We start from the raw sequence: 26,491 nt of genomic DNA on the forward strand, positions 1-26,491 counted from the left end.
TTTCTATTTCCGTTGTCTTTCATACAGGCTGGAACAGTGCTGAGCGCGCACGCACGCACACACACACGCACACACACACACACACACACACACACACTCCTGGCAGGCTTGCGTTACCTGGAACTGTTGATGCAGTGAGCCGCGTGAACTTGGACCTGGAAACAGCTGTTGAACTCTGGCTGTGTGGCCATATAGATCATAGACCCTCACCTATAGGCTCATCTGTATGAGCGCGCCTGTGTGTGTGTGTGTGTGTGTGCGTGTGTGTGCGTGCGTGCGTGCGTTTGATCAAGAAAACCCTTTCCTGGTTGACACTCAGGATTTGAACCAAAGGATTCTCGAGCCGTTTCTACTTTGTCCCTTCGTCGTGCTGCTCGTCTTGGCTGTAACCCTCGACTCGAAATGTGGTTAACACTTGACTGACCGTCTTGCCTATGTCCGCTGAATAGAAAGGGCGTGTCTGATTCAGTTTAGGTTTTTGTATTTTTTTTATTGTTATTTTCACAGTGTATATAGAAAGGAGACGTTCAGCTTCTTGGACACGCGGCTGCCCCGGGTTAAGAGGAGACGCCGTTATCACGCCGTTCCCCGGCTGCCCCTGTGCTATTTAAACAGATCAGGCTTTTCTCGTATTATTTATGCTGTTTTTTTTTAAACTCTTTTGTCTTAAATGCATACCCAGGTGTGTTTTTATATATATATATAGAAGCCTCCCCCAGGACCCACGAGTGCTTTTGGCTCCGCTCCTTAAAGCAGATCAGATGTGTAAATCCTTCTTCTTTGTGTTCCCAGAATATTCTTGTAAAGCCAAAGTATTTTTGCCAAGTCACGCGTTTGCGCACGGACCAAAGATGTTTTTTTTCTTTTCTTTATATAAGAAAAAATCCCAAAGCAGACAAGCCACCCCTGCCCCGACTCACATTTGACTTTTCTAACCTTTAGTTTAATGCCGATGACCTCGTAGGAATCTTGTAAATGTAATTTGGGTGCCGTCTGCATCACAAGCCCAACGCAGTCACCAGCCTCAAGATGAAAAACTTCTCGCCATGAAAGGCCTTGTCGTTTCACGGTCAGCCGTCCAAAAGCGGGTCTTTGTTATTTCTGCTGCAGCTGCAGGCAGCTCCGAGCTCCATGAAAAAAACGAATCCAACTGTTGTTGCATTGTAATAAAGCTTGTTTGTATGCTGCATGGTACCTTTCTATGTAACGTGTGTGTATAGTCAATTGCACTATTGTTATGAACTAACCTGGAAGTGCAATAGAAACTATAAATACTGTACGTAATTAATAAAAAAAACACCCTTTTACCATATTTTTGTCTGCTACTGTTCACCACCACGGTGCTTTCTTGGGCCTCGACTAGTGATGCAGTGTCACACTATTGTTTCCCCCACAAAGTACATTTGACTAAAGTCTGAAGCTCAGCGCCTCACCTCCCCAGAAGCAAAAGTTGCTTGAGCAAAGCGCCTCACGTTCCCCGGCAGTAATGAGCCTTGACCGGGTTCGAAGGTCCGCCGCCGGTGCACAAGGAGCTCCAGGTAAAGTAAAACCGGTTCTATCTTTCTTTGAGGATTTATTCGATCATGAAGTAAAATGACCTTTACATAACAGAGTACAAAAAGAACTGAAAAACATATTTTTTATTCATTTTAAACAGGTCCAAACAACTGAAGCAACACAAAGCAAAACCGCCTGTGAAGTAGATTTACAGGCACAGCGAGGTAAACTGAAATCTACACCATGTTCATCTGTGCAAACTGTGAATTGTAGGTGGCCTGTGTGTGTTCAAGCATCAACGCCACGGCATGCGGCAGATCCCCCTCCTTTTTGCTTCTGGCTCCGGCCCAAAGTCAACTCGACATTCTAGTCGTCTGAATGCAGTGGAAGCGGCGGAACAACGTGCGCCAACAGAAGAAATGCTCGGGACGGAAGAACCTGCAATTAAACATGCTACACCTTCTAGTCCAATTATCAAAAGGCGACCGTTTTTATTTGTTTTTACCATCTGCTCCACAAAAAAGTTAAATTACTTGGTATAAAAATAGTCTGAAAGGAGGCAACAGGTTCTTTTCATTGCAGAAAAAAAAAACTACACGAAGGGGAAAAGCTGAGTAATGGAAAAAGGAAGAAAGGGCTATTAACACGCATTTACATTGATTGTTTCTGTAATAGATGCATTTATTCCCTCTGCAATGACTTGCAGGCAAGAAGCGCTCTTGAATTTCACGTCAGCGGACCAATGGGTGAGTCTTGTTTCTGGATGTTACATGCTTTCTCTCCCAATAATATGATAACTCATCTCTCGGTCTCTAAACCTCGGAGACAAAAAACATACTTAAAGCCATCTTTTGGGGGAACCTGTGTGTTGGAGAACATGTTAAAAGGGACAGAATGAAACTAGACAAACGTGCGCGCAGAGCCGCCGTTCACTGTTCTTGGGTTCCCCAGGATATGTAGTCGGGCCGCGTGGCCGCGCTGTACTCGTTCACCAGCTGCTGGACCACTTCACGGGAGTTGTCCAGCTCGTCGAAGTTGTCCTTGAATATGTCCTCCTTGCGGAACTGCTCCAGGAAGGCTTCGCGCTTACGCAGTTTGTCGTACTGCCGACACGTCCGTTCGAACAGCTGTGGGAAAAGCAAGTCAAAACATAAAACAACCCATTTTTAAACAAGGGAAAACACAAAGCTATGATTTGATCCTTTAAAAGGATTAATTCTCCAGAATCTGGAACAATAGTTATTTTAGGCATTGTAATGTAACAGAGCCCGATTTCCCCAGTTCCTGTTTAGAACCAACAGAGAGGGAACTACTGGAAGCATCCACAGCTTCGAGGAATTGTCCTGGTTTCTCTTGGAACTGTTTTGGCCTGCTGATCCAAAATGTCATTTTTGTGGGTTTCTCCTCAAACTGCTGCCGCGGCGGCTCGACTTCTTTTTTAGGACAACACACGTCCCCTCAAGTAATAATTCAGAGGAGGCGGACGTGGGTTTCCGTGGAGCTGCACACTGGAGGCGGCGGTAAAGTCAAGCTCTTACCGAGGAGATGCTCGTGTGGTTGGCCATCATCAGCCCGCTGACCCGATGGGCCGAGGGAAGGTATGGGGACTTCCTGGACAGAGCCACCTGGATGCTGGCAGGACCCCAGGGAATGAAGCTGGCCAGTTTACGCTCCCGGATCCTCTGGAGGCTTTTGTGCACCTGGAGTAGCGTCGCGTGAATTAAGTGTGATTTTTAAACCGATCAGAAGCATAAAGCCGTGCGTTGGTACCTGCGTGGGGTCGACCTCCCCCTGGATGATGTTCAGGATGGCGATGTAGCAGTGGCTCGACTGCCTCTCTCTCCCCGTGGACACCATCACGTTCTTGGGCTGCAGGAGCCGCCTCATGACGTCCAGCACGGTGGTTTTCCTCACGCTGGCAACCTGCAACAAAGCGTGTTTTTTAGGGACGCCCAGGACGGGAAATATTAGAAAACCCCTTTTTTTAATAAACCCTGATCTGAACTCACCGATTGGTCGGTAGTCAGTGGCGTGTAGCCAGTCATGAGGAAGTGGAGGCGTGGCGTGGGGATGAGGGACGCGATCAGGCCGATGAGGTCGTTGTTCATGTATCCCGGGTAGCGCAGCGTCGTGGTGCTCGCAGACATGATGGTGGAAACCTGCGAGCACAAAGTTCACGTGAGAATAAACCGACGATCATCCGGCGAGAGTCGCTGCCGGAACAGAGTCACGTCGCAACACGGTCAAAGATAACGGTTTCAGGACTCGACGCGTCTCCCGGCGTTTTCATCGTGACTTTAACTTCCTCTTCTAAGGAAACGAGCGTCCCTGCGTGCCGATCCGAGCGCTAGATCTACGTCCGTCAGGTTCTTTGGCAGTTTGCCGATTTGTCTGACGTCTCATCGAGAAGCACGAACGGCGGTAGATTAATTAAAGCGTCGATGTTGTTTATGGAACTGTGTGTTCCCTACCGCGCTGGGATCGTGTCGTACACGCATAATAATTAGGCCGAACACGTGTTAATTGTGAAAGTCGTGTCTGTGGAAGCTGAAATCCAGTTTGACGTGCAACCGACTCGCCGAACCAGTTTGAACTGAACGGCGTTACGTCTGCAGTGATTGGTTCTCGCCTGGGACAGCCTGTCCCTTACGTTTGTCTCTGTTTGAACACAGGCCGGCAGTCTGCCATCAGCAGCTATAAAACCTGCTGACTGACGGGCCTGAGAGAACAACAGGGGGGGGGAGCAGGAGGTAAAAACAGCGCAACGTCCCTTCTACTCACCAGCTGATTGATCTGGGAGAACGAGGGGTTCTGGATATGGAGCCGGTCCGTGGCGATGCGATTCAGAGCCGTGTTATCCAGCACCACCTGGCGAGCAACGCAAACACACAGAGGACAATGGACACTAAAGAGTCCCTGCATCACAACAGACCGGGGACGTTTGAGAGACACAGCTCCAGTTAAAGGGGGGGGGGGGCACAGAGCGTTGCTGTTAGCAACAGGGGAACCGATCCTTGAGCAGATTCTAGTAGCCCTCCGGCTAATTTCATCAAGATGTGGACTTTGTGCAAGAGGAAGTGGTTATTAGAGAAGAAACCCCGTTAGCGTCGCATCTCAGACCGATATCACCCTCAATTTACGAGATTGATTAGTCTGCTAGCCCTGAAGAAGCCGACAGTCAAATCAACGCCCAAAAACAAATATTAGACAGATTGATTTTGAAATTGAGTAAAAATTATATTTGTTTTGGCGTCGTCTTTGGAGCAACAGTGTTTTAGTTTGCCCTTAAGCTTGTTCGTTGCATCCATTCACGGGCGGCTCCTGCCGCCGCTCACCACGCAGTCTGCATTCTGGGTGAGCCTCTTCAGCGTCAGCAGCGAGTTGTACGGCTGAACGACCACGTCGCTCATCTCGTCCTGGTTCGGGAAAACCGAGTACGTCTGCACCAGCTTCTTCGGGTACCTTGGGGGGGGGGATCAGGAGAAGTACGGATTTATTCACATCAGAAATGTTGCTGTTCACCTTAAGTGAGAACGTTTTGAAGGGGTGTTTGTGGACCTGTCATTGAGTTTCTCCAGCAGGTAGGAGCCCAGTCCCGAGCCCGTCCCCCCAGCGATGGAATGGCACAGGACAAATCCCTACAAAACGATGAAAGAGTCACTCGCGGTTCAAATTCGTAGCTACAGAATGTGCCACGTGTGTAGAAAGCCCAAACGCGTGTGGGTGAGCAAACGCCTTTCTTTCTATATATGGGCCACCTCACAAATAGCCTTCCTCACCCCCACCCCCCCCAAAGACAGCCCAGTAATACCTGCCTTCTACGTTTGCCCAGCTATTATCACCAGACACGCTTACACACCACACCCTGCCCACACACACACGGCCACAGCGGCTCGGCCCCCGTCTTCTTACCCGACGCGCACGCTGAATAATAACGTGGGGCTGTGATGGGAATGAGTTGGAGAAATATCAGGCCTCAGATGGGGAAATGTGAGCGTTATTTCATGGGAAAAAAAAAAACGGCCGAGCCAGGAAGAGATCAAGCGCGGCCATTCCGTCTCTCAGGCCATGATTTACGCAAACTTCTAGCTATTTCTATGGATTTTATTCAAGATGAACTCTTTGACAAAAACACTTTTACTTTGTCCTCAACTGTCAACAACTAAAGTTCAGGCTCAGGTTGCAGGATGCAGCGCTACGCTGGCTGCTACGTGGCTTTTCTACACTCGGGGAGTATCACATGACTATTAAACGAGTCTTTTAAAATTCCTCACAGCCACAACAGCGATCACTTCCACCCCTGAGGGGGGGCATCGTTTGATAAATGGCAGACTTGCCTCCAAACTGTCACTGCCATCTGCCTCCCTGTCGATGATGTCAAAGATGTCCTCTTGGATTTTTTTGCCCTGAAAAAGGGGGAGACAATTCAGAGGCAGCTTTTAGGTCCGTTTAACTGGCATCAATGACGTAAAAGTCAAAGGGATCACCTGTGAATATCCGCTGGCCCAGTTGTTCCCGGCGCCGCCGCCGTGCTCGGAGAGGTAGATGTTCTCCGGGTTGTACAGGTTTGCGTAAGGCGAGTTCAGGATGGAGTGGATCACCCTCGGCTCCAGATCCAGGAGAACCGCGCGGGGGATGTAGTGCTCATCGTCGGCCTGTGGCGGTTTCATGAATAACCAGGTCCATTTGTGAGTTCACACTACCATCACTCCACCTTGTGGCATTTTGTGTTGATGCGCTTAGTTTAGGCTCGCCCCGTTGAGCATACATGACGGCACGAAAGAGAATCAAAGTGCTTGAAGCAGATACCTGGTAGAAAAACACATCCTTCCTGTCGGTGCCTTCTGTTGCAAACTCCTCCACGATTCCCTCTGGGCTGATGCCATGCTCCGCACACAGCTGCTTCCAGAACTCAAACCCGACTGGAGGCGACAGATTAGCAACATAGCTAAATATCAATTTACATTAAATGGCAGCTTGTTTACCCTCCTGCCATGCACTGCGGCACTGCCAGTATGACACTGCGGCGCTAGCCAGCGTAAACTCGCATTAGGTTATATATATATATATATATATATATATATGGGCGTTTGATAAATAAACTGAAACTGTACATACAGCATTGACTAACTAGATTGCAGCTATTTGGCTAGGTCGCGTCGAAACAGAGCAGCAGTCCATCTCTCCGCTAGCTAGCTTAACTGTCACCGACTGCTGTGATGGGAGGATTTAAAAAACAAACAAACACATATTTAACCTACTTTGATTTCCACATTGTCCAAGCTGAAGAGTTATAATTTCTCGGGGCATGTTTGACTCTCCGAGTTGCTCCTTATTCAGCTAGCTAGCTGCTTGCTAGCTAAACTATGCAAGAACAAGTGGGCTGCTGCTTCTTCTTCTTCCCGCTTGGTGCTGATGTGACGCTTAAACCGACTTCTTCCCTTTCTAATTGGCGGATTGAAACCTATGAATAGGGGTTTATACCGCCATCTACCGCCGTGGAGTATTATCATTCTTCACTATTGCCTTTATAGCACTCGTCTTTCTGATTGACTGTCTTGTTGCACATAAACATGCACAATCGGATTCGAGCTGATCTTAATAAACTATCATTTTCAGCGTCATTTGCCTTGTAAATATTATTGATAGCCAATAATGTATTGTAAAACAAAATCCGACATTGAACGCAGCATGACGTCAGGCTCGTGCGGATTGTGATTGGGGGCTTGTTGGGCATTCGGGAAAACAGGCTGCGCCATTTGCCAGTTTCATTAGAAAGTGAATCGTCGCAGAAAAATGACAGAATAGGTGAGTGTCATCTCGTTTTAAGACGTTTTCACGTCGCCTTTCAACATGCTCGCTTCTAATATAATCAGGTGTTTCGTGCGACTCGGTAACGCGATGCTGCTAGCTTGCTAGCTCATTAGCATAACACTGTAGTGACGCCGCGGCGTCCCTCTCGGTCGAGCGGTTTACCTGCCTCACTTGTGTTGTTATTTAACCGCGACAGGCTTAACTTCACCGACGTCAGACGCTAAGATGGCGCACAGAGGAGGGGCAGCGGAAGGCGCACCTTCGGAGGCTCCCTCGGCGAGCCACGGGTCTGGCGCCCTGCTGCGAAGCCGACCGCGCTCCAGCGAGAGAGACAGTCGGGTGCGGGACGTCCGAGCCGCGCTTCAGTCCCGGCTGGGGCCCTACGAGCCCGTCCTGACCCGCCTGCAGTCCGTCCTGGTCTGGGAGAGACCCTTTCAGTGTGTGCTTCTTCACGCTGCCGTCAACGCCGTGTTCTGGTAAGCGTCGGCTGGTTTCGGTTCGACTTTTGGACTTGCTGTCCATCCCTCTGTTTTAGTTTTAGAACACACACACACAGTGTCGGGTTTTGTCTTTACGGAAAAGCAAGTGGTGTTTTATGGAGGTTGTCAACTCAAGCCGTCACAGATGGCCGGGCTGGTGGTGGTGGCCTATTTATAGACGCATCTTACAGATGGCTGCACCTTGGCTCGTGTTCCTCATGTTTACAAACCTTGCTGCAGCTGCAAATGTAGTTTAAATCTACACAAATGTAGTTCAATGCATTAAGTGTATCTGATAATTCACCAGTGCAGCGGAACCTGTGAGGTAATAAGCAAGTTACGCACATGGCAGTGAATAGCATCTATTTACACGCGCTAGCTTGAACATTAAGACAGCTAACGACTACTTTCTACTTCTATCGCAGCAGCACCATCCGTTTTGATGACTTACAAGGTTATAACACACAGAAATGTACATTTTTCACGTTCTAAATGTTGTTTTTTAACCCCCTTCAGGTTCTTCGCCCTGACCTCGCTGCGGCTGCTGTTTCTGCTGGCTTCCGGTCTGGGTGTTTTATTCTGCGCCGATGCCTGGAGACACAAGATCTGGCCACGCATCAGAGGTGCTGCAAACGGCTCTTCTTTCTCATTAGCTGCTATTAACGGCTATTCCTTAGCTTGTCTTGTGTACTAAACGTATTATTTTTGGTATTTCTCATTATGATATGTCATGTTTGGCTGTTTTCAGTCAGAAAACTGGACGAATCAGAAAACGAGAGGTCTGTCCACAAACATCAGCCAGTATTTCTGCAGATATAATGCTAATAGCAGTAGTATTAAATATAAAGAAGCTAACGGTGGTATTTTGTATTTGTCCAGCTGGGGTCTGGTGCAGCCCGGTATCCTCAGCGTCCCAGAACTGTGCCACCACATGGCTGAGGCCTGGGTCAGCGCAGTGGTTCTGGCATCCAGTGCGCTGCAGTACAAACAACGGAACCCTGGCAAGGTGAGGAACGCACGCCGTTCGGACCCCGCGGGATCCATCTGTGGTGTGAAACGGGCTCACAGAGATCACTAATTAAAGAAAGTTTACTCCTTTTGCCAGTTTTGCTTCCTGATCAGCGGCTTGTTCACCGGTTTGGCTGTGATTGGATGCTACATTCCTGGACTGGTCCTGTCTTACGCTGCTGGTGAGTCCCAGAGGTCCAGACCCGGCCCTCATCCTATCTGCTCTTATTAAAAATGCATGCGTAGCGGGCATCTGAAAGCGTCCATTGTTGCTCGTTCTCTACATGGCGCCTCCCTGCTGCTCCATCACCTCGTAGCTAATGCAGGCACGACTGTAATGAAAGTTCTGAACAACCCCCTGACGTTTCCTCTCTCTCTCCTCCTCCTCCTCCTCCTCTGATGTTCCTTCCCTTTTCTCTAGTGTTGGCTGCACTCCTCGCCCCTTTGGGAGCTTACCACAGGGTTTTTCAGCACGTGAGCGTGAAGATGGAGCCCGCCCTGCAGCGGCTGGACTTCAGCATTCGTGGCTACATGATGTCGAAGCCTATTAATAATCAATGTAAGCGGTACATCCAGTGACCTTTGCCCTCCTCCACCTCAACGGCGCTCTGCAGTGAGTTTCTCCTTGTGCCCTGCAGTCCTTCGGACGCCCCTCCGCGGCGCAGCCGCGGGCGAACTCAGTGACAGCGAGGAGGAGCTGGCTGCTTTCTGCCCAACGGTTAGTCTGGGTTACGGTAGTCTTAGTTCCCTCCTGCATGTATTCCATTGTGTTGCTCGGCAACCGGACCTGGCTACCTGTCGATGACGGTGGACAGCAGGCCGAACTTCGTATTGCTCTTCACATTTGGTTTAATGGGGTAGAACTTTGAACCTTTCCTCCCAGTCAACATGGACATCAAATTAGCTTGTAGCTACAAAACGGCAGCGGTGAAGAAATCCTTTTACGGCAGAACGAAAGATTAAAGGTTTCCACACAACGGCAGAAACAGTTAACCCTTTCAGTCTGCTGCCTTTTCCAGTTTGACGATGCTGTTGCTGCGAAGGAACTCGCTCTCACTGACTCTGAGCACTCTGACGCTGAGGTGTCCTACACTGATAATGGGACCTTCAACCTATCGCGTGGCCAGACCCCACTCACAGAGGGCTCCGAGGGTGCGTACGCCGATGTGGCATTTCCTTTCCTTTGCGTTTCATTCTTACCACCATGTGTTTTTCTTTTTTTTTGTGCAGATCTCGACAGACACAGTGACGCAGAGGGATCCTTCGCTCAAGACCTCGCCGACTTCCCCTCCATCAACCCCGATGCCACTCTGATGGACGACGACGACGACACAAGCATTGGTCTGCCGAGTTTGGGTCCGTCTGGGCTAACGAGTCACCGGGCTTCAGTGCCGGACGTGGATTCTTATCTGTACTCCGACCAGGAGGATCTGGACGAAGAACTGTCTCTCAGCGGCCTTCCGCCCGCGTCTCAATTAACAGGAAATTTGGCCGGAGTGATCGCCAGCAACATGATCCAGGCTGCGCTGTTCGGAGCGATGCAACCTCGGCCTCCTGCTACCCACCGCCAGGAAAGCTCCTCCAGGGCAGCGTCCCACCGGAGCTACCGCAAGCAGTCCAGCTCGGAGCTGGACACGGACTGGGACGGAGAGGACTTTGAAATGCTGGATCAGGCTGAACTGAATCAGATGGATCAGCATGGAGGAGGAGGAGGAGGCGCTAGTAGACGTGGCGAGAGACAGGGATCGACCTTTTTGTCTAATCTGCTGGGTAAACCTCAGTAAAGGTGTCTGTCTGTATGCCTGTGTGCACATGCTGATAAGCGGCGTGTGTGTTTGAGATCTGATTTTAGGTTCCAGCAGCCCTACTGCTGATTGGTATCGATTTATCACTGTGAAGTATTTCATTTTTCCTCCCCTGATTTGAGACCCCGATCACCCGAAGAGTTTTTACTTTGTAGGCTGAGCAATAGGAGACGCAGCAACATAAACAAGAACTGCAGACATTCAATAAACCAGCATTATTGAGCGCCCATAACCTTCAGAGGAGGAATCAACATCAGCACCTGTAAAACCTTTTCTGCATCGAGGTCGGCACACACAGGGCTATTTAACATGGGACCAAATATGACATTCCTCTTGGTTTAACCGTGTTTCCTCCGGTAAAGACATGTTTAAGTTCCCTTTAGTCATTTGTTAATTATTCCATCGTTTTGCAGCTGCGATTTAAGAGTTTTCCTGCGTTTCTTTCATCTTGGTCTGGATGGTGATCCTCATCGCTTCTATTTCTTTAAAGAATGAGTCTTAAGACGCTCGACCTGTAGGAAAGCAGTCTTACATTTGTTCATTGTTTTAATCCGCTTGTGTTGCAGGTTTAACTTTTTTTTTCTGAGTGAATAAATTCAGAATGTTTTTAATATCCCAGCCCTTTAATACAGCTCATTGTGTCCACGTTTAATATGTTGAACGATCCCTCGGTTTGGTGTGATTTTTCTAAAACAATATTGGGACGATTTATTTTCTCTGTGCTTCATGTAGCTGACAGCCGTGCTGAACTTTGGAGAGGATCCTTCCCTTTCTGAACTGGGGAATATGTTTACATAAGAGTTGGGTATAGCAATGTATCCTGTTAGTGTTAGTGTGTAAAGGCTTAAAGTGTTTTTTTTGTGTGCTGGGTAGAGTTATTTCTTTGGAAATAGCTCTTAAACTTTAAACAAGCCTCAGTTGAGATTTAGTCAAATTCTTTTATCAAAAAGTGTAAGAAATTCTGACTTTAAAATAGAGGAAAACATGTTGCTTGTTGCAGTGTTATTTTTAGAGATATATAAAATGAGGTTAAGCACAGTTAAAATCTGCTGGATCCATGTTTGTGGCGATGAAGTAGGAAAAATGTGCACTGATAATAAATTGCTGGGATTTAAGTCTATAAAAAGAGGACTTTGGTTTTATTTATTTTGCCTCAGTTCATTATGAAGAGTGATCGCTCTGTAGCGTTGTTTGATGACGTCATGTGCGCAGTGGCGTGTTTTTTCTGTGACTGCTTTTTGATATGTTTTGATGTGCAAATAAAATGTTTGCAATTACGTAGGTTTGGGATGTTATTTCATAAAACGTGTTATTTCCCTGCAGACGTGACTTTTAAAAACATGTTCAATCCAGGACCCACAATGCACCATGTCTGAGATAGCCACAGTTACAGAGGCTCACTCATTTCCTCTTTCCCCAATATCATAAATAATTATTTATTAAGCGATCATAGAAACATAATCTGCGTTTTTTGGCAGCTAAATGTATACAGTAATTGTAATTTATTTATAACTATGCAGAAGCCATTTGTTTTTGAGAGATTCATCTGATGTTTTTGTCCACTTCTCTGGCAAAAGTAGGCGACCCTATTCCAGCATGTGTGACGCATCTTAATACGTAACGATCTTTGTCTGTGACGCAATTTCCGCGCGAATATTTGTCAGAGGAGCGAAAATTGAAGCGAAGAAGATCGAGATGAGTAAAAAAGACAACGGTAAGGTTTTTAGCTTCGGGTTATATTTTAGTTGTATCTCACTTTATCTAACGAGCATCGGTAGATAAACTGAACTCTCTTGATATCCGCGGTCAGTGGCTACCAGCTAACTACAGCTACATAACACAGCTAGCATGACGAGCTAGCGCACCGCTGTTTAGACTATAGAGATTAGGCTAACTATTACACGCGTCACAATTTGCTTCCGTAGCTCTAACGTACATGTAGCGACAACATACAAATGTATTAAATGGATAGTTGATCAAATTAAACGCCTTTTAGAAATGTTCGCGTCCGTTTATTTGGTCGTCTGACGTCCACAGGCGCGTCGCTGATACTCGCCTACCTGAATGAGAGGAACCGGCCTTACAGCGCGCAGGATGTGTTCACGAACCTGCAGAAGCAGCACGGCCTGGGCAAAACGGTGAGACGCCGGTGTGCGTGTCGTCATGGATCAATAATAATATGCGTGATGGTATTTCATATTTCCTACTGATTTGCATCCCCCCCCCCCCCCCAGGCTGTTGTCAAAGCCATGGAGCTGCTGGCACTGGAGGGCAAGATAAAGGAGAAAACATACGGGAAGCAAAAGATCTACTTCGCAGATCAGGTTTGTTCTACTCCCCGTAAATATCGTGCCGACGGGGAAATTAAACTTGGAAGCCTCCCAAACGTGCTTTTAATAATCTCGTACGTTTGAGGCTTTGCCGTCCGGCGGTTTCTCCCTCAGGCTCGGTTCAAGGATGTGAACGATGCGGACCTGAAGGCCATGGACTCTCAGATCTCAGGGCTCACGACGGAGCTGCAGAGCCTCACCCAGAGCTGCAGGCAGCTGGAGGCAGGTGGGGGGGGGCTAACCCGGCGATAGCCGCCAGTTTATGTATCGCGCCGAGATAAACGTTGCCCCTGCGTGGCTTGTTATCGCCGTACAGTACGTCTGAAGATCTCACAAGACATTCCTTTTGAAAGAGAACGTTGTGTCAGTTTGTGTTTGATCTGCCCCTCCCAACAGAGATGAAGGAGCTCACCAGCTCCCCCACCACAGAAGAAGTCATAGCAGAGATCCAAGAGCTGAAAGAGGAATGTTCCGACCACAGAGCACGACTGGAGAAGATAAAGTCGGCCACGAACCACGTCACCCCGGAAGAGAAGGAGAAGGTCGGAAATGCATTTTGTTTTCTTCCTGAAAACTACATCAGAGACCGGGTGAAGATGTGGCTCGTCATGTTCCGATTTACAGGTCTGCAAAGAGAGGGATTTGTACGTGAAGGAGTGGAAAAAGAGGAAGAGATTGGTAATGAACAGTCTAGAGAGACGATCCGATAAACCTGACGTGCTCTGAATCGCTCGCCTTCCTTCCCGTCAGGCTTCAGACATGATCAACGCCATCCTGGAAGGCTATCCCAAGAGCAAGAGAGAGTTCCTGGTGAGCCGAAGGATCTTTGCTGAAGGTCTTCATGCTCGGTTTCCATGACGATTAAACCCCTGCTGCTCCGACAGGACGAGGCTGGAGTGGAGACGGACGAGGACTGCAAGGCGGTTCTTCCGAGTACTTGAAGAGGAAAGTCATCGATAGATTTATACGCCGGAGATGAGTCACCGTCTGTTTGTGGCCTTTAAGTTTTGATGCCTAAAAATAGCCGTTAGACAGTTGTGCTAAAATGCGTCGCTCCGTCCCGCAGCATGAAGGGGGGGGGCGGGGGACGCTCGTGATGTCCTCCCGCATTGGCTCGGTTCAGTTTGTCCTTTTTAAATCCACAGGAGCAACGAGGAGCTTGAGATCTGTACTTTGTTTGATTTTGAATGTTATATTAAAAGTACAGAAGACATTCTGGACGGGAGTCTCGTCTTTTTGTCCTCTTTCACGTTATTAAATGTTTTCAAAAATGTCAAAAAAGAGATTCTGAAGCAGGGCTGGATTAAAGTGTGTCCTAGAGCTTTGATGTCTTGTTAAACATTTCACCTTCGTGGCTCTTCGGGTGACGATGCACAGAAGAATTCAAGAATGAGCCAAAGAAAACGAGACGTCAGAGTGATGACGGGTCTTTACTGAACAGATTAGTAAACAAGACGGCGAGTTACAGAATAAATCTCTGACTGTCGCGCGGCTGGAATAAACACTTGAAGCATCGAGTAGAATAAACTAAAGGTTCACCGCACAATCTAAACTACTTTAACAACATTTCATTTTTAATTAATTAAATGTTAATTAAATTAAAATTAATTTTAATTTTTTTAATTGGACCATTGTGTCTGCAAATAAAGATCTCATGATGATGATGATACTTTCTACTTTCTTCCCGCATTGCACACCTGCAATCAACCGCTTAAATACTGGAGCTCGCTCCTCGGACACCCTGCAGCAGCGGAACGCCGACTCCGTTGGAGCGCCGAGGAGGCGTGGGCTCGTGTTCAGACGCGTCCGCCCTCGCCGTTCATCCCATCCGTTTCCGTCAGGCTTTCAGGGATCAAGGAAATTCGGTCGTGGTTTATGAGCCATCGGAACAGAGCTACAGCTGCGACCACATCGACGTTTTGACCTGCGTTTCCTAGCAGACCGACGGCAGGAGAAGCTTCTCGCATCAGGAAGTCACTCCTGATCGGCTGGGCAGTAAAACTCTCCAGGGGTGAGGTAATCATTTCGCAAACCAGGGAGTCGCCGCTGAGCTAAAGCCGTTGGATAATCGGAGTTTAAACTCCGCCCTGAGAGGTCAGAGAAAGCCCAAAGTCCACCTCTTGAGAGTTCCGTCTCATCAGTACAGCTGCCCGTTGAGCTGCCGGAGCACTCTGGCGACGAACTCCCTCAGCGTCTAGGAAGGAACAGGAGAAAGCGGCAATCTACGGCTAAGCCGAGAGCAACGGCGACCGCCTGCGCGAGCAGGAAGGCGCCGGCATCCCGTTACCTGCGGCTTGCAGTGCTCCTCGATCCAGCTGAACACGCAGGCGGAGAGTTCCTGGAAGCTGCTCATTGAAACAGAATTGCTGAAGGACTGGAACAGGGAGTCCATGATGCTCTGAAAGATGTTGAACTTCACCTGGTCGGACACCTGGTCCTCTCCCTGCTGCGGGTTGTTCTGGTGGGCCCTCACGATGTGCTCGTAGTTCCTGCAGGGGGGGGGGGGGGGGGGGGGGAAGGTGATCGCTGTTCACGGGCGTCGCAGAAACGTCTCTGCTTTTAATTAAAGGCCAGAACGGACCTTTTGGGCGACGCCGGCGAAACGTCAACTCACGATTTCATGATCTTCAGGGCCAGCACTTCTTTCCTCAGCACCGAGACGTCCTCCTCCTGCTTCTTCTTTTCTTTATGAAGAAAATGGATGTAGTCGATCGCTGCCGGGCGAAACACAGAACGCTCCAGTCAGGGATCTCTTAAGATTTAAAGTCCCTCCTCCTCCTCCTCCTCCTCCCCCCCCCTCGCCGTTGCACAGGCTCTCCGGTTTCCCCCCCCCCCATCTTACTTTTCTGCAGTACTGTCGCCTTGCTGATCTTCTGCGCGCCCACCGCGAACTCGGATTGCTGCTGGCAGGTCGGTACGATGGACTGGAGGTCATCGTAGCCTTTCTGAAGAAAAGACGAGAAGCTGTTCACGAGTGAATCCTGAATGCGGAACTCACGACGGGGGGGGGCGCGATGCGTCTGCAACCGGCCTCACCTTGATCGCGTCCCTTCGCTTCTGCTCAGACTGCGTGTGGGCTTGTCTCCGTCGGTCTTTATACGAGTCTTTATACGTCTCGTGTCTGTAGTCGCTGTCTTCGTCGTCTATTCAAGGACACATCGACGTGAGTAACAGAGCGGACGTGCAAATAGAACCGTCCTGGAACGCATCGAGTATCTGCGCCGTGAAGACGAAGCAGAGTTCTGCACGCAAAACGCGTTTAGATCCTCCGAAGAGCGACCGCAACGCGACGTGAAAAACAGACGCAACACCTGTATTAGGCACCGAGGAGGCGCTCGTCGAGCCGATGCTGTTGGTCCGCGACACAACCGTTTCCTTTTTGGGCGTTTCAGCAAAAAAACCTGCAGAACAAGACACAGAAGAACCCGATCGACGCTGATCTCAGAGACCCAAAACAAGCATCACATGGCACGGAAAGAGCAGAACCAGAACCGAATACTCACCCGGGTCGAAGCCGCTGTCGCTGAACGCCCCGTCTGTCTGCTGAGCCATCGTCAGGCAACACAAGGAGGACGAGTGGAGGAACAGAGGTTTAGAGGCTGGAATAAATAACCAGGGGAAATCGTGCTGCCTAAAATTGACCCAACAACAGAGCAGTAGCTAAATCTGTCTCAACCCCCCCCCCAGTGAGCATCGCCCTGGATCGTCCAATCCCAGCGTGCAGGATGATAAAGAGCTCTTTTAAAAGCACATTTACTGATCTAGGGCACAATGGTCACACAAACACATGATTTCACCCCCCCGTGGATGGTTGACCTCCAAAATAAACTTCAATGTTTAAGGGATTCGAGCATTAAGAGTGGGAACTCCCATCCCAAAGACAGCTGCATCTCAAAGCCTGCGAATTTACGCGACTATTTATCCATATAAACAGATAATTCTTCACATAGACAGTGAGGATTACGTTTGGTTTACAGGGAGAGAAATGAATTCATTTCCCAATTTTGTACCAAATATTTCCCACGAGCCGGATTTATTTGTCGCGAAGCTGCAAATAGCAGGAATTCTAAAGCTTAACGTAACGACTGGTACATTTCTGGTATTTCCACTGGAAGGGAAATGTTATTTTCAGGCGGGTGTAAAATTTTATTTGTGGGTAAAATGCTAAAAAAACACGACCGTCCATTAAAATAACAAAACAAGAAAACGTTCTGTTCGCGTGGCTAACGTTAGCAGGCTGGTTAGCTAACGTTAGCAGTCGAGCTAACAAAGCCATTCGCCATCATAGCGTCGGCTGTTCGAGCTTTTACGTTACTTAGTAAATAAATCCCTTCACGTAACTCGCCTGACAACTTTGGCAATCGATTTAACAAGAAGACGCGCCGGATAAAAGCCTTAGCTTACCTTCCAGTAGTCCTCTGGAGACGCCGCCGGATCCGTCATTTTGGAACGCAAAACAGTGTCTAACTCTGCCGAGGCGTTCACGGGCTCCACGTAAAAATCAGTTGTCTATCAACTAGCCTCTCTAACATTATTACCGTCATAAAGCATATATTTTCAGAGCTAGTAACATTTAAAGCGAAGTAAAAAAAAAAAAAAAAAAGATATTTTTGAAATTATACACCTTTGCACGCTTAATCATAATTAAAAAAAATACTTAGTTTGGATAAAATAAGCTATTTTTTACATTATATATATGCAAGTAGTTTTATTTCCGAGCTGAACTTGAATCAATCAAATCTTTATTACAGACACAATGGTCCAATAAAAAACAACACACAACACTTCCACAATAAACACAGTAGTCCTATAATAATAAATGAATGCAGCAACCTTTGGTAGTTGCGGCTTTCAAACGCAACGGGGCGCTGTTGGACAATTACCTTCCACCTTCCACCCACCTGACTGCCTCGTCAACGTGGCTGCATGTCAAGTGAGCCTGAGTTAAAGTGAATTAATGGTAAAGTTACACGTTTCCTTCACTTATTCGTTCATTTTACAATCTGCACCTGTTGGGTTAACACGTTTCCTTTAGCTCTGCTTCCCTCTCTTTACCCCTCATCCTCCCACTGCCTGCACAGCAAGGCTGACAATTACCATGTTCACCTTCCACCCCCGAGGTTCTGCTGCTGTCATGCACAGGAAGTTACTGTTCTGCTTTTGTGTTTCTGTGGTTTCTGACTGCTACACACCCTCCGCTTCCTCTATGCTCGATAAACAGTTTCTGTCAACTTGCACGGAGAACAGTAAGCGCCATTTAAGCGGCCCAACAAGCCCCCACCAGGCTTGTCACCTTATTCTTTATGGTACTTTCAAATTGGCTGATATGAGGACCAGCATGAAGACGACCTTCCTTCTTTCATCATCCACCCTGCACTCGGGGCCGGGACGCAGTCAGAATTAGGCCCGTTTGGAGTGATAACACTGTCACTTCATTTTTTTGGGGGGGGGTAACCTGATTTCTCAAGGGGAAGCGTGTAAAGATTTCCTCCTGGATTACTTGTGGAGATTAGTGATGGGGAATGCAGCCACCGGAGGCTCGGAGCAGGAACCGGCTGAGGGCCGCGAGGTCAGGAACTCGGTCGGCGCAGCGTCCGGAATGAGTGACCCCACTCCAACCTTGCAGAAGAAGCAGCCTGCTCCCCCCAAACTGCCCATGCCCCCCGAGGAGGAGCTGGAGGAGCGCTTCAACGTGGTGCTGGTGAGAGCCCCGGGATCACGGATAACGCTGGATGTCGGTTCCGGATCTGTCTGATTTGGGGATAGAAAGCAACATCAGCATTAAACGGTCGTCAGCTGAATGTTCTGGGTCGTGATTTGAGGACGAATTCTTTCTGCCAAAGACCAATTTGTTCTAAATTTTACACCCATGTCTGTTTACAGAGGGATACACTTTAAAAAGTACCTGCTTTACATGAGTATCAGTAACTAATCCATTCAAAGTAGGAAAAAATCAGGGACTGGCTCTCGCTGGGGCAGCCGGCCTCCGGGGGGGCGGGGCGGGGGGGTGTTGAGCAACAGGTCTTTAGACGCCTGCTGAGACCTCAAGACCGGAAAATGACGCTTTCACCGCGCTTTCAAAAGTGTTGCAGCAACTTTAAGATGAGAGACTGAAGTGTTTTAGACGCCATGAAGAATAAAGATTCAAAAGATATTGTAATTTAAAATGTGATTTATTCAAATAAAAACACTACATTTTATTTACATTTTATTCAACCAGTGGTGTTGAATAAAATGTACATTTATTTACATTTATTTTATTTATTTTACATTTATTTACATTTTATTCAACCAGTGGTGTTGAATAAAATGTATAACGGAATAAAATGAACCCATTTTCCAGTTTCTGTTATTTGAGAGCTGCGTTCAGGTACCGGTGCAACTCAATAGAAAATTGTATCTGTTTAATTTAAAAGTCAGGGAAATGTTTCCTTCACAAAGTAGTTAGAACAAAAATTAGATGTGGGGTTTATTTGTGATTTTTAGCTTACATTTATTCACGTAGGACGAGACTGTTAATGGCTACCAAAAAGGCGTTTTCATTACGTCATCATATCTACGGGACAATATTTATGCACAAAAAAAGGGATTTACTCTATTTCCATACCCCCCCCCCCCCCCCCCAGCATGTTTTGAAACTAATGACATCACTTCTTCTTTTCATCTGGAAAAAAATCCAGTGATTTCACAACTAAATCTACAAGAGAAAGAGAAGCGCACCTTGTGTCTGCTGTTGTACAGACAGTGAACACAACGTGATGTCGCTTTTTGCATAAATGAACCTAAACTGACAATGTGACCCCCCACAACCCTCCCAAGAGAGAAGCCTTGTCTCCCCTGCAGAAAAATAACGGCCAATTCCGTAGTCATCTTCACATCCTGAAGCTTCGACGCTCACAGCGCGTTTGTGGTTTCTCAGATTTGAATATCATAACATAAGTGACTCATCCTTGTCCACAGAGGGGAAACTGATGATGTTGATTGATCACGGCCTCTCTCTTCTTCTTCTTCTCTCCCCCAGAGCTACATGAACCTGCCTCCGGATAAACTGGAACTGCTGAGTCAGTACGACAACGAGAAGAAGTGGGAGTTAGTCTGCGATCAGGTGCTTTTAAATCCCGCGTTGTGTTAAAGGAGCGCGTGTTAAAATGCATTCGGATGCCTCCAACCTTCTGTTTTTGGATCAACTGAATCCGTGCTCTGTGGATCTTTCCTCCCCCCCCAGGAGCGTTTCCAGGTGAAGAGCCCCCCGTCTACCTACCTGGCCAAGATCAAGAGCTTCTACCCGGATCAAGGAGGGGTGACCCGCAGGGTCGGCGTCGAGCGTCGCATTCTTAACTCGCCGTCTGAATGATGATGTCACGAGTCTCACCTCTGCCCTTTTTTCTTCAGCTGAAGAAACGGATCCAGGACGCCACCCAGGTCCTGAAGGATTTAGAGATATCGCTTCGCACCAATCATATTGGGTGAGGATCGGAGCAGAACTCCAGACCCTGGTGGTCCGGAATCCTGAATTCACAAGGCCCGTGTAACTTTAGCTCCTCCCTTCCCTTCCAGGTGGGCCCAAGAGTTCCTCAATGAGCAGAACAAAGGTCTGGACGTCCTGGTGCAATACCTGTCCCACGCTCAAAGCGACGCCCCGTGAGTAGCGGCGGGGTGGGGGGTGGGGGGGGTCTCTGAGGCCGGGTGGAATCATTGTTTTTGTCTGATCTCTTAAGGTTTGACCTCGAGGGGGTTGAGAATGGGGGGGGCACCCTGTCCGACAGAGGAAGAGGCGCAGGGCGGTCGATCGAAGACCTGCCCAAGACCTCTTCCTCGGGCGGCTCCCCGGGAAACGGGATGACCAAGGCCGCTCGAGCCCTGACGTTCAGGTGAGATGGGCTGAATGCCCCCCCCTCCATTCCACCCGCCGAAAGCTCCTCTGTGACCCCCACGCGTTCGCTCGCTTGTCGCCCCTCTGCAGAATAAGCAGCACCCTCGTCAACAAGATGCACAAGAAGTCCATCCAGAGAGACGACGTCCACGTGTGCGTCATGTGCCTGCGAGCCATCATGAACTACCAGGTAGAGCCTCAGCCCCCCCCCCTTTGGGTATCGTTTCTGACACGTGGGTTTATTCCTGTCGTTCCTGCTTCTGCTTTTCAGTCTGGTTTCCAACTGGTGATGAGTCACCCGCGCTGCGTGAACGAAATCACGCTCGGCCTCAACAGCAGGAATCCCAGGTGAGTTTGCTCAGGTGTGTTTTTGGCGTGCGCCCGTATCCGAATCTAACGTCCCCCCCCCCCCCCCTCCCAGGACCAAAGCCCTGGTTTTAGAGCTGCTGGCAGCCGTGTGTCTCGTCAGAGGAGGACACGACATCATCCTCTCTGCTTTCGACAATTTCAAAGAGGTCAGAGGAAAAGTTTGTGCTCGGGTTGAATGAATTAAATCTTTATTTTGAATATTAAATATTACATATACACGTCTGCCCCTCAAACATTGAGAGTAAATGTGAGTCTGTATGTCAGACGCTCCGTCAGTCTTCCCATCGCTCCACACTAACCCTCTCTGATTACTCATCTCGTGTCGGACAGTCGACTCCTCGGTGCTTAAATTTACTCGCATGAGTAAACGGAAACGAAACCCCGTTATTCCTCCTCCCTTTTTCCACATCTTTTTGTTTTTCCAGGTGAGCCGGGAAAAGAACCGCTTTGAGAAGCTGATGGAGTTCTTCATCAACGATGACAGCAACATTGACTTTCTGGTAGGTTCACCAGGGATTTTTATTTATTCATTTTAGAGGGACTCCTCTGTCTCCTCTGTGATGGATGCGCGTCAGTTATCTTTTCCGCCTCTAGGTGGCGTGCATGCAGTTCATAAACATCGTGGTGCATTCAGTGGAGAACATGAACTTCCGCGTTCACCTGCAGTTCGAGTTCACCCACCTCGCCCTGGACAAATATTTAGAGGTGAGTGATTTCAGATCCACCTGCAGGTCGGCCATCAGTCAAACAACAACAACAACAATGATGCACTGATTTTTTGTCTTGTTCAATAGAAATAAACCAAATTGACATATTTGCCATTTTTTCTGACAAATAATTTTTTTAGATTCTGCCTGGCACTAATTAGAATTATTACATTTCTACTAAAAACAACAACACTTTTTCTCTTTCTAAAAGGTAACCCGAGTGAATCTCGATGCCATACAGGTGCATTGGTGCTTTATGCATTGCATCAAAGCTCATTTCCTACCCGTGTCATGTACCCGCTAGCAACTCAAGCTAACGGAGAGCGAGAAGCTGCAGGTGCAGATCCAGGCGTACCTGGACAACGTGCTGGACGTGGGAGCCCTGCTGGAGGATGCGGAGAGCAGAGGGGGGATGCTGGACCACGTCGACGGCCTGCATGACCACAACACGCAGGTCAGCCGCCACACGTAGATGGAAACGATGCGGACCATCGGAGATCCGCGTTGTGGTGTTTAGAGGGGGTGTCTTCTGTGTTGCAGCTGAGCACCCAGCTGGAGGAGATCGAGAGTCAGGCTGCAGAGAGGATATCCCAACTTGAGATTCAGGTCATGCAGGCCACCAAGGAGACGGCGCTGCTCAAAGTACGTTTTCAGAGGGATCAGTTACGAGGTCAAAGGTCAAAAGTGTGGCGCTTAATTAAATTTAAAATAGTCTCAGCGTGAAAATGCAATCTGAGCACCTTCAGTCTGCAACGAGGATGAATCCTCTTCACGTTGGGGTTCTACCTCTCGCCATCAGGTTGAACTGTACACGGTTTGTAGTTACATTTGGTTAAAGGTTTTGCATGCTAACATGCTAAAAGTCATCATTGTTAGCGTGTTGGCTTTAGCATGTGGCTCATAGCATGACCTGACGTTTCTGTGTCCGCCAGGAGAGCCTCCGGGAGTCCTGTTCTCAGGTCAGCGCGTTGCAGCAGAGGGAACGGGAGCGAGAGCTGGACAGAGAGAGGGAGAAGGACAGGGAGCGTCTCAGCACCGCCCCCCCTCAGACGCCTTCAGAGCTGGAGCAGAAGATACAGGAGCTGCAGGAGCGGGGGCTGATCCGACTGGGGTGCGGTGCTTCTGGAGGTCTGGACATCCAGGTTGTTCCTGTTACAGTGGTTGAATACAGGCAGATCCCGCCCCTAGACACCCAGACCACGCCCTCAGATGCTCAGACCCCGCCTTCAGACACCCAGACCGGGACCCCACCCCCTCCTCCTCCTCCTCTGCCTGGCACAGAACCCCCACCCCCTCCTCCTCCTCCACCTCCTTTGCCTCATGCAGGAGCTCCACCGCCTCCTCCTCCGCTTCCTGGTGCAGGAGCTCCTCCTCCTCCTCCTCCACTTCCTGGTGCGGGACCCCCACCGCCCCCTCTCCCTGGTGCAGGACCTCTACCTCCTCCTCCCCCACCTGGAGTAGGGTCCCCATCTTCTCCTCCTCCCCCCCCTGGATCATCAAGCTCTCCATTTGGTGAGGACACTGACAGAAGACCACCTGTCAACCATTAATCCCTTCTTTGTTTGACAATTCCTTTTCTTGTGAAATTTACTATTTCAGGGCTTAAGAGCAAGAAAACAATTCAAACCAGGTTCAGGATGCCGCTGCTAAACTGGCAGGCCTTGAAACCAGAGCAGGTGACCGGCACCGTCTTCAACGAACTGGACGACGAGCAGGTCTTAGGGGTAAGAACATGCAGCATCTGAAATCTCAGATTTTGCAGCATGAGATTACACGCTCTGCCTTTCCCTCTGCGATCATCAGGAGTTGAACATGGACATATTTGAGGAGCAGTTTAAAACCAAGTCCCAGGGTGCCTCGGCAACCGTGTCCAGGATGACGAAAGCGGCGGTCCAGAAGTCCCCGAGCAAGATCAGTTTCATGGAGCAGAACAAGGCCAAGAATCTGGCAATCACTTTACGGAAGTGTGGGAACAACCCGTTCAATATCTGCACCGCCATAGAGACGTATGTTCATGGGAAAATCTGCTGGCGTTCCCGAGGTATCCGCCGGCGACTCTCTCTCTCTCTCACGCGCCGACTTTCACCACACCTTTCCTCAGGTACAACCAGCAGGCGTTGTCCATAGACCTCCTGGAACTCCTGGAGCACTTCATACCAACAGAATACGACTTGAAGCTGCTGGTTAATTACGAGAAAGATGGCCGCCCGCTGGAGGAGCTGACCAACGAGGACCGGTTCATGCTGCGCTTCGGGAAGATTCCCCGTCTAAAGCAGCGAATAAGCACGCTCACCTTCATGGGCAACTTCCCGGACACCGTCAAACGCCTGCAGCCAGTCAGTTTGTGAAAAGTCTTTCTTTCTTGGACTTTAAAATAGACGCGCTTACCTCTTTATTCCATCCGCAGCAACTGGACTCCACCATCGCCGCGTCCATGTCCGTCAAGTCTTCGACTAAACTGAAAAAGATCTTAGAGGTGAGACAAAGAGGATCCGAAACGCCTTTTCCAAACGTGTGCCGTTTGCATGAACCCCCCCCCCCCCTCCTGTTCCCTTTCAGATTGTTCTCGCCTTTGGCAACTACATGAACAGCAGTAAGAGGGGCGCGGCGTACGGCTTCCGGCTGCAGAGTCTGGACGCGGTAAAGTATTTGTCTTTCACGGCTATGAACTCGTCTTCATCTAGAGAAAACCCGAATAACCGCGTCTGTTCCCCTCAGCTGTTGGAGACCAAGTCAACGGACCGGTCGCAGTCACTGCTTCAATTCATCGTCAGCATCATACAGGAAAAATACCCCGACTTGACCAGCTTCCACACTGAACTGCACTTCCTCGACAAGGCAGCCCTCGGTACGATCCAGCTCTCCATTTATGCAGCGTTGGGACTGCTGCTAAACTTTTTTTTGTCAACTTTTTCCGTGCCAGTATCGCTCGAAGGAATTCTACACGACATCCGCTCATTAGAACGGGGAATGGAAATGACCAAGAAGGAATTCCTGGTGCAGGACGACAGCCCGGCACTGAAGGAGTTCATCAAAACCAACAGTCAGCAGCTGGGATCTCTGATAAAGGACAGCAAGACAGCGCAGGTGGGACGGGGGTTCATGTCCGTCTTTGACCTGCTTTTAGACTCATCTAACTCCTCCCGTCTGCCTCCAGGAGGCTTACGTGTCCGTGGTGGAGTATTTTGGAGAGAACCCCAAAACCATGCAGCCTTCCATGTTTTTCCCGCTGTTTGGACGTTTCATCAAGGCCTACAAGGTGAGGATGAGCGTAGATCCCCGATGTCCATCCGTTAGAGCAGCTGAACCCCGATCGATGCTCACGCTGTTTCCCTTCGATTGGACAGACGGCACAGCAAGAGGTCGAGCGGAAAAAGAAAATGGAGCGGGAGAGCAGCGAGGAAAAAGAGGCGGCGGCATCTCCGCATAAGGCGGGAACGCCCAAGGTGCAGTATCCCGTCTCCAGGAATGATTTGGCAGATTTGCATTAGCTGGTGAAAAGTTTTCAGTTTCAAATTGTTGTTTTGGGATGTGTGCTAAGGGGCCTAAGATGCCCCAGATGGACCTGATAGCAGAGCTGAAGAAGAGGCAGGTGAAACCTCAGGTGCGCGAGGGGAAGGACGGCGCCCTGGAGGACATCATCACAGGTGCGGCAACGCAACGCTTCCTGGATGAGTCACCTGGTCGCTTTTTTAAAGATCCTGTATGTGGGGTGTAAAACGGGATGGAGCTCTGAGGGTATTTCACGTTTTGCCTGTTTTCACCAAGCCGCCTACATTTAGGATACGGCGAGGCAGAGAAAGGACATTTGATTTTACGTTCATGTGTTTTTCACATTTGTTTTTCTTTGCCTCAGATCTGAGGAACTCGCCTTACAGGCGGACAGATGGTCGACGGGCAGCACAGCGCCAGGACATCTGAGCCGCTTCTGGCCCGAGACGAGTTTAACAGGAGTCAGCAGACAGAAGATACAAGTTTTAAAATGTTCTGTAGATACGATATATCAAAGATGTACAATTAGCCATATGCCGGTGTGTATTTCTGCCAACAATTTGTTCTGTAAATAGAATCGGAGTTGATGCTATTTTTTTTTAACCCAGCTGAAGAATCTGATTTTACATTTTGGTTCGAAGACAATCGGTTGTTTCCACCTTTTTTTAATTTACTTTTAAAAATAAACCAACTTTTTAACCATCAAGTCCCAGTTCTCGTCTTCGGCCTCCTGTCGACGACGAAGACGCACTCGTTTTCCTGAAATAAACCAGTCGCCTTAAAGCAAAGTCAGACGTACAAGAGAGCTGCACTTTATTGGACACACAATTACAGCAAGTTATTTACAAAAAGGAGGCAGGTTGGACGGCCTGCTGTCTTCTCACAGGAAAAACACACACATTTCTCAGAATATCACGGCATCCACACGGATAAATTAATACCGCCTGCGTCGGAAGGCTTTTAAATTTATATATGATAGATCTATGTTCTGTATTATTATTATTTTTGTTCTTATATCACACTACTCTACAAAAATGGGAGGATCATTCAGTGAAAGGTCGGGGTGCGTTCCAGCATTCTGAACCCTTCTGCACGTTTAAAACTCTCCGTCGCTATC

The 26,491-nt window shown here is 48.7% G+C and overlaps 5 protein-coding genes across 7 annotated transcripts; 3 read left to right on the forward strand and 2 right to left on the reverse strand.

Moving 5' to 3' along the window:
• Positions 1 to 1,622: 1,622 nt before the first annotated feature.
• On the reverse strand, positions 1,623 to 6,896 carry tubg1 (tubulin, gamma 1). Its single transcript, XM_068749764.1, has 11 exons — positions 6,759 to 6,896; positions 6,307 to 6,419; positions 5,985 to 6,152; positions 5,835 to 5,903; positions 5,056 to 5,135; positions 4,833 to 4,959; positions 4,279 to 4,365; positions 3,507 to 3,656; positions 3,268 to 3,420; positions 3,036 to 3,197; positions 1,623 to 2,624 (listed from the first exon to the last, which is right to left on the reverse strand). Exons 1-11 carry the CDS (start codon positions 6,805 to 6,807, stop codon positions 2,427 to 2,429), a joined length of 1,356 nt encoding a protein of 451 aa, XP_068605865.1. The 5' UTR covers positions 6,808 to 6,896; the 3' UTR covers positions 1,623 to 2,426.
• A 338-nt stretch (positions 6,897 to 7,234) lies between these two features.
• retreg3 (reticulophagy regulator family member 3) lies at positions 7,235 to 11,873 on the forward strand. The gene is made up of 10 exons (XM_068750060.1): positions 7,235 to 7,305; positions 7,508 to 7,787; positions 8,307 to 8,413; positions 8,539 to 8,569; positions 8,670 to 8,796; positions 8,896 to 8,980; positions 9,220 to 9,357; positions 9,437 to 9,516; positions 9,818 to 9,950; positions 10,029 to 11,873. The coding sequence occupies exons 2-10, from the start codon at positions 7,537 to 7,539 to the stop codon at positions 10,580 to 10,582; spliced, it is 1,506 nt and encodes a 501-aa protein (XP_068606161.1). The 5' UTR covers positions 7,235 to 7,305; positions 7,508 to 7,536; the 3' UTR covers positions 10,583 to 11,873.
• Positions 11,874 to 12,298: 425 nt separating this feature from the next.
• psmc3ip (PSMC3 interacting protein) lies at positions 12,299 to 13,874 on the forward strand. The gene is made up of 8 exons (XM_068750319.1): positions 12,299 to 12,317; positions 12,641 to 12,741; positions 12,838 to 12,927; positions 13,048 to 13,159; positions 13,330 to 13,475; positions 13,558 to 13,611; positions 13,684 to 13,743; positions 13,818 to 13,874. Exons 1-8 carry the CDS (start codon positions 12,299 to 12,301, stop codon positions 13,872 to 13,874), a joined length of 639 nt encoding a protein of 212 aa, XP_068606420.1.
• Positions 13,875 to 14,352: 478 nt separating this feature from the next.
• Positions 14,353 to 17,378, reverse strand: mlx (MAX dimerization protein MLX). Of its 3 annotated transcripts, XM_068750079.1 has the most exons (9): positions 17,338 to 17,378; positions 16,437 to 16,476; positions 16,245 to 16,334; positions 15,970 to 16,076; positions 15,776 to 15,878; positions 15,548 to 15,647; positions 15,353 to 15,422; positions 15,221 to 15,278; positions 14,353 to 15,127 (listed from the first exon to the last, which is right to left on the reverse strand). In XM_068750079.1, exons 1-9 carry the CDS (start codon positions 17,374 to 17,376, stop codon positions 15,009 to 15,011), a joined length of 726 nt encoding a protein of 241 aa, XP_068606180.1. In that variant the 5' UTR covers positions 17,377 to 17,378; the 3' UTR covers positions 14,353 to 15,008. The 3 variants fall into 3 exon arrangements, with proteins under 3 accessions (XP_068606180.1, XP_068606177.1, XP_068606178.1); XM_068750076.1 differs by having other exon boundaries at positions 15,221 to 15,422; XM_068750077.1 differs by having other exon boundaries at positions 15,221 to 15,422; positions 16,437 to 16,473; positions 17,338 to 17,376.
• A 1,070-nt stretch (positions 17,379 to 18,448) lies between these two features.
• Positions 18,449 to 26,190, forward strand: fmnl1a (formin-like 1a). The gene is made up of 25 exons (XM_068749371.1): positions 18,449 to 18,634; positions 19,955 to 20,038; positions 20,159 to 20,245; positions 20,326 to 20,399; positions 20,491 to 20,574; positions 20,652 to 20,804; positions 20,897 to 20,996; positions 21,078 to 21,154; positions 21,228 to 21,321; positions 21,601 to 21,675; positions 21,770 to 21,880; positions 22,187 to 22,336; positions 22,423 to 22,524; positions 22,815 to 23,394; positions 23,482 to 23,606; positions 23,686 to 23,888; positions 23,984 to 24,218; positions 24,290 to 24,358; positions 24,442 to 24,522; positions 24,601 to 24,730; positions 24,806 to 24,969; positions 25,040 to 25,141; positions 25,230 to 25,328; positions 25,424 to 25,529; positions 25,739 to 26,190. The coding sequence occupies exons 1-25, from the start codon at positions 18,449 to 18,451 to the stop codon at positions 25,801 to 25,803; spliced, it is 3,336 nt and encodes a 1,111-aa protein (XP_068605472.1). The 3' UTR covers positions 25,804 to 26,190.
• The last annotated feature ends 301 nt before the right edge of the window (positions 26,191 to 26,491 follow it).

This window comes from Brachionichthys hirsutus, chromosome 16 (assembly GCF_040956055.1).
Source record: "Brachionichthys hirsutus isolate HB-005 chromosome 16, CSIRO-AGI_Bhir_v1, whole genome shotgun sequence".
In the NCBI taxonomy this organism is placed as follows: Eukaryota; Metazoa; Chordata; class Actinopteri; order Lophiiformes; family Brachionichthyidae; genus Brachionichthys; species Brachionichthys hirsutus.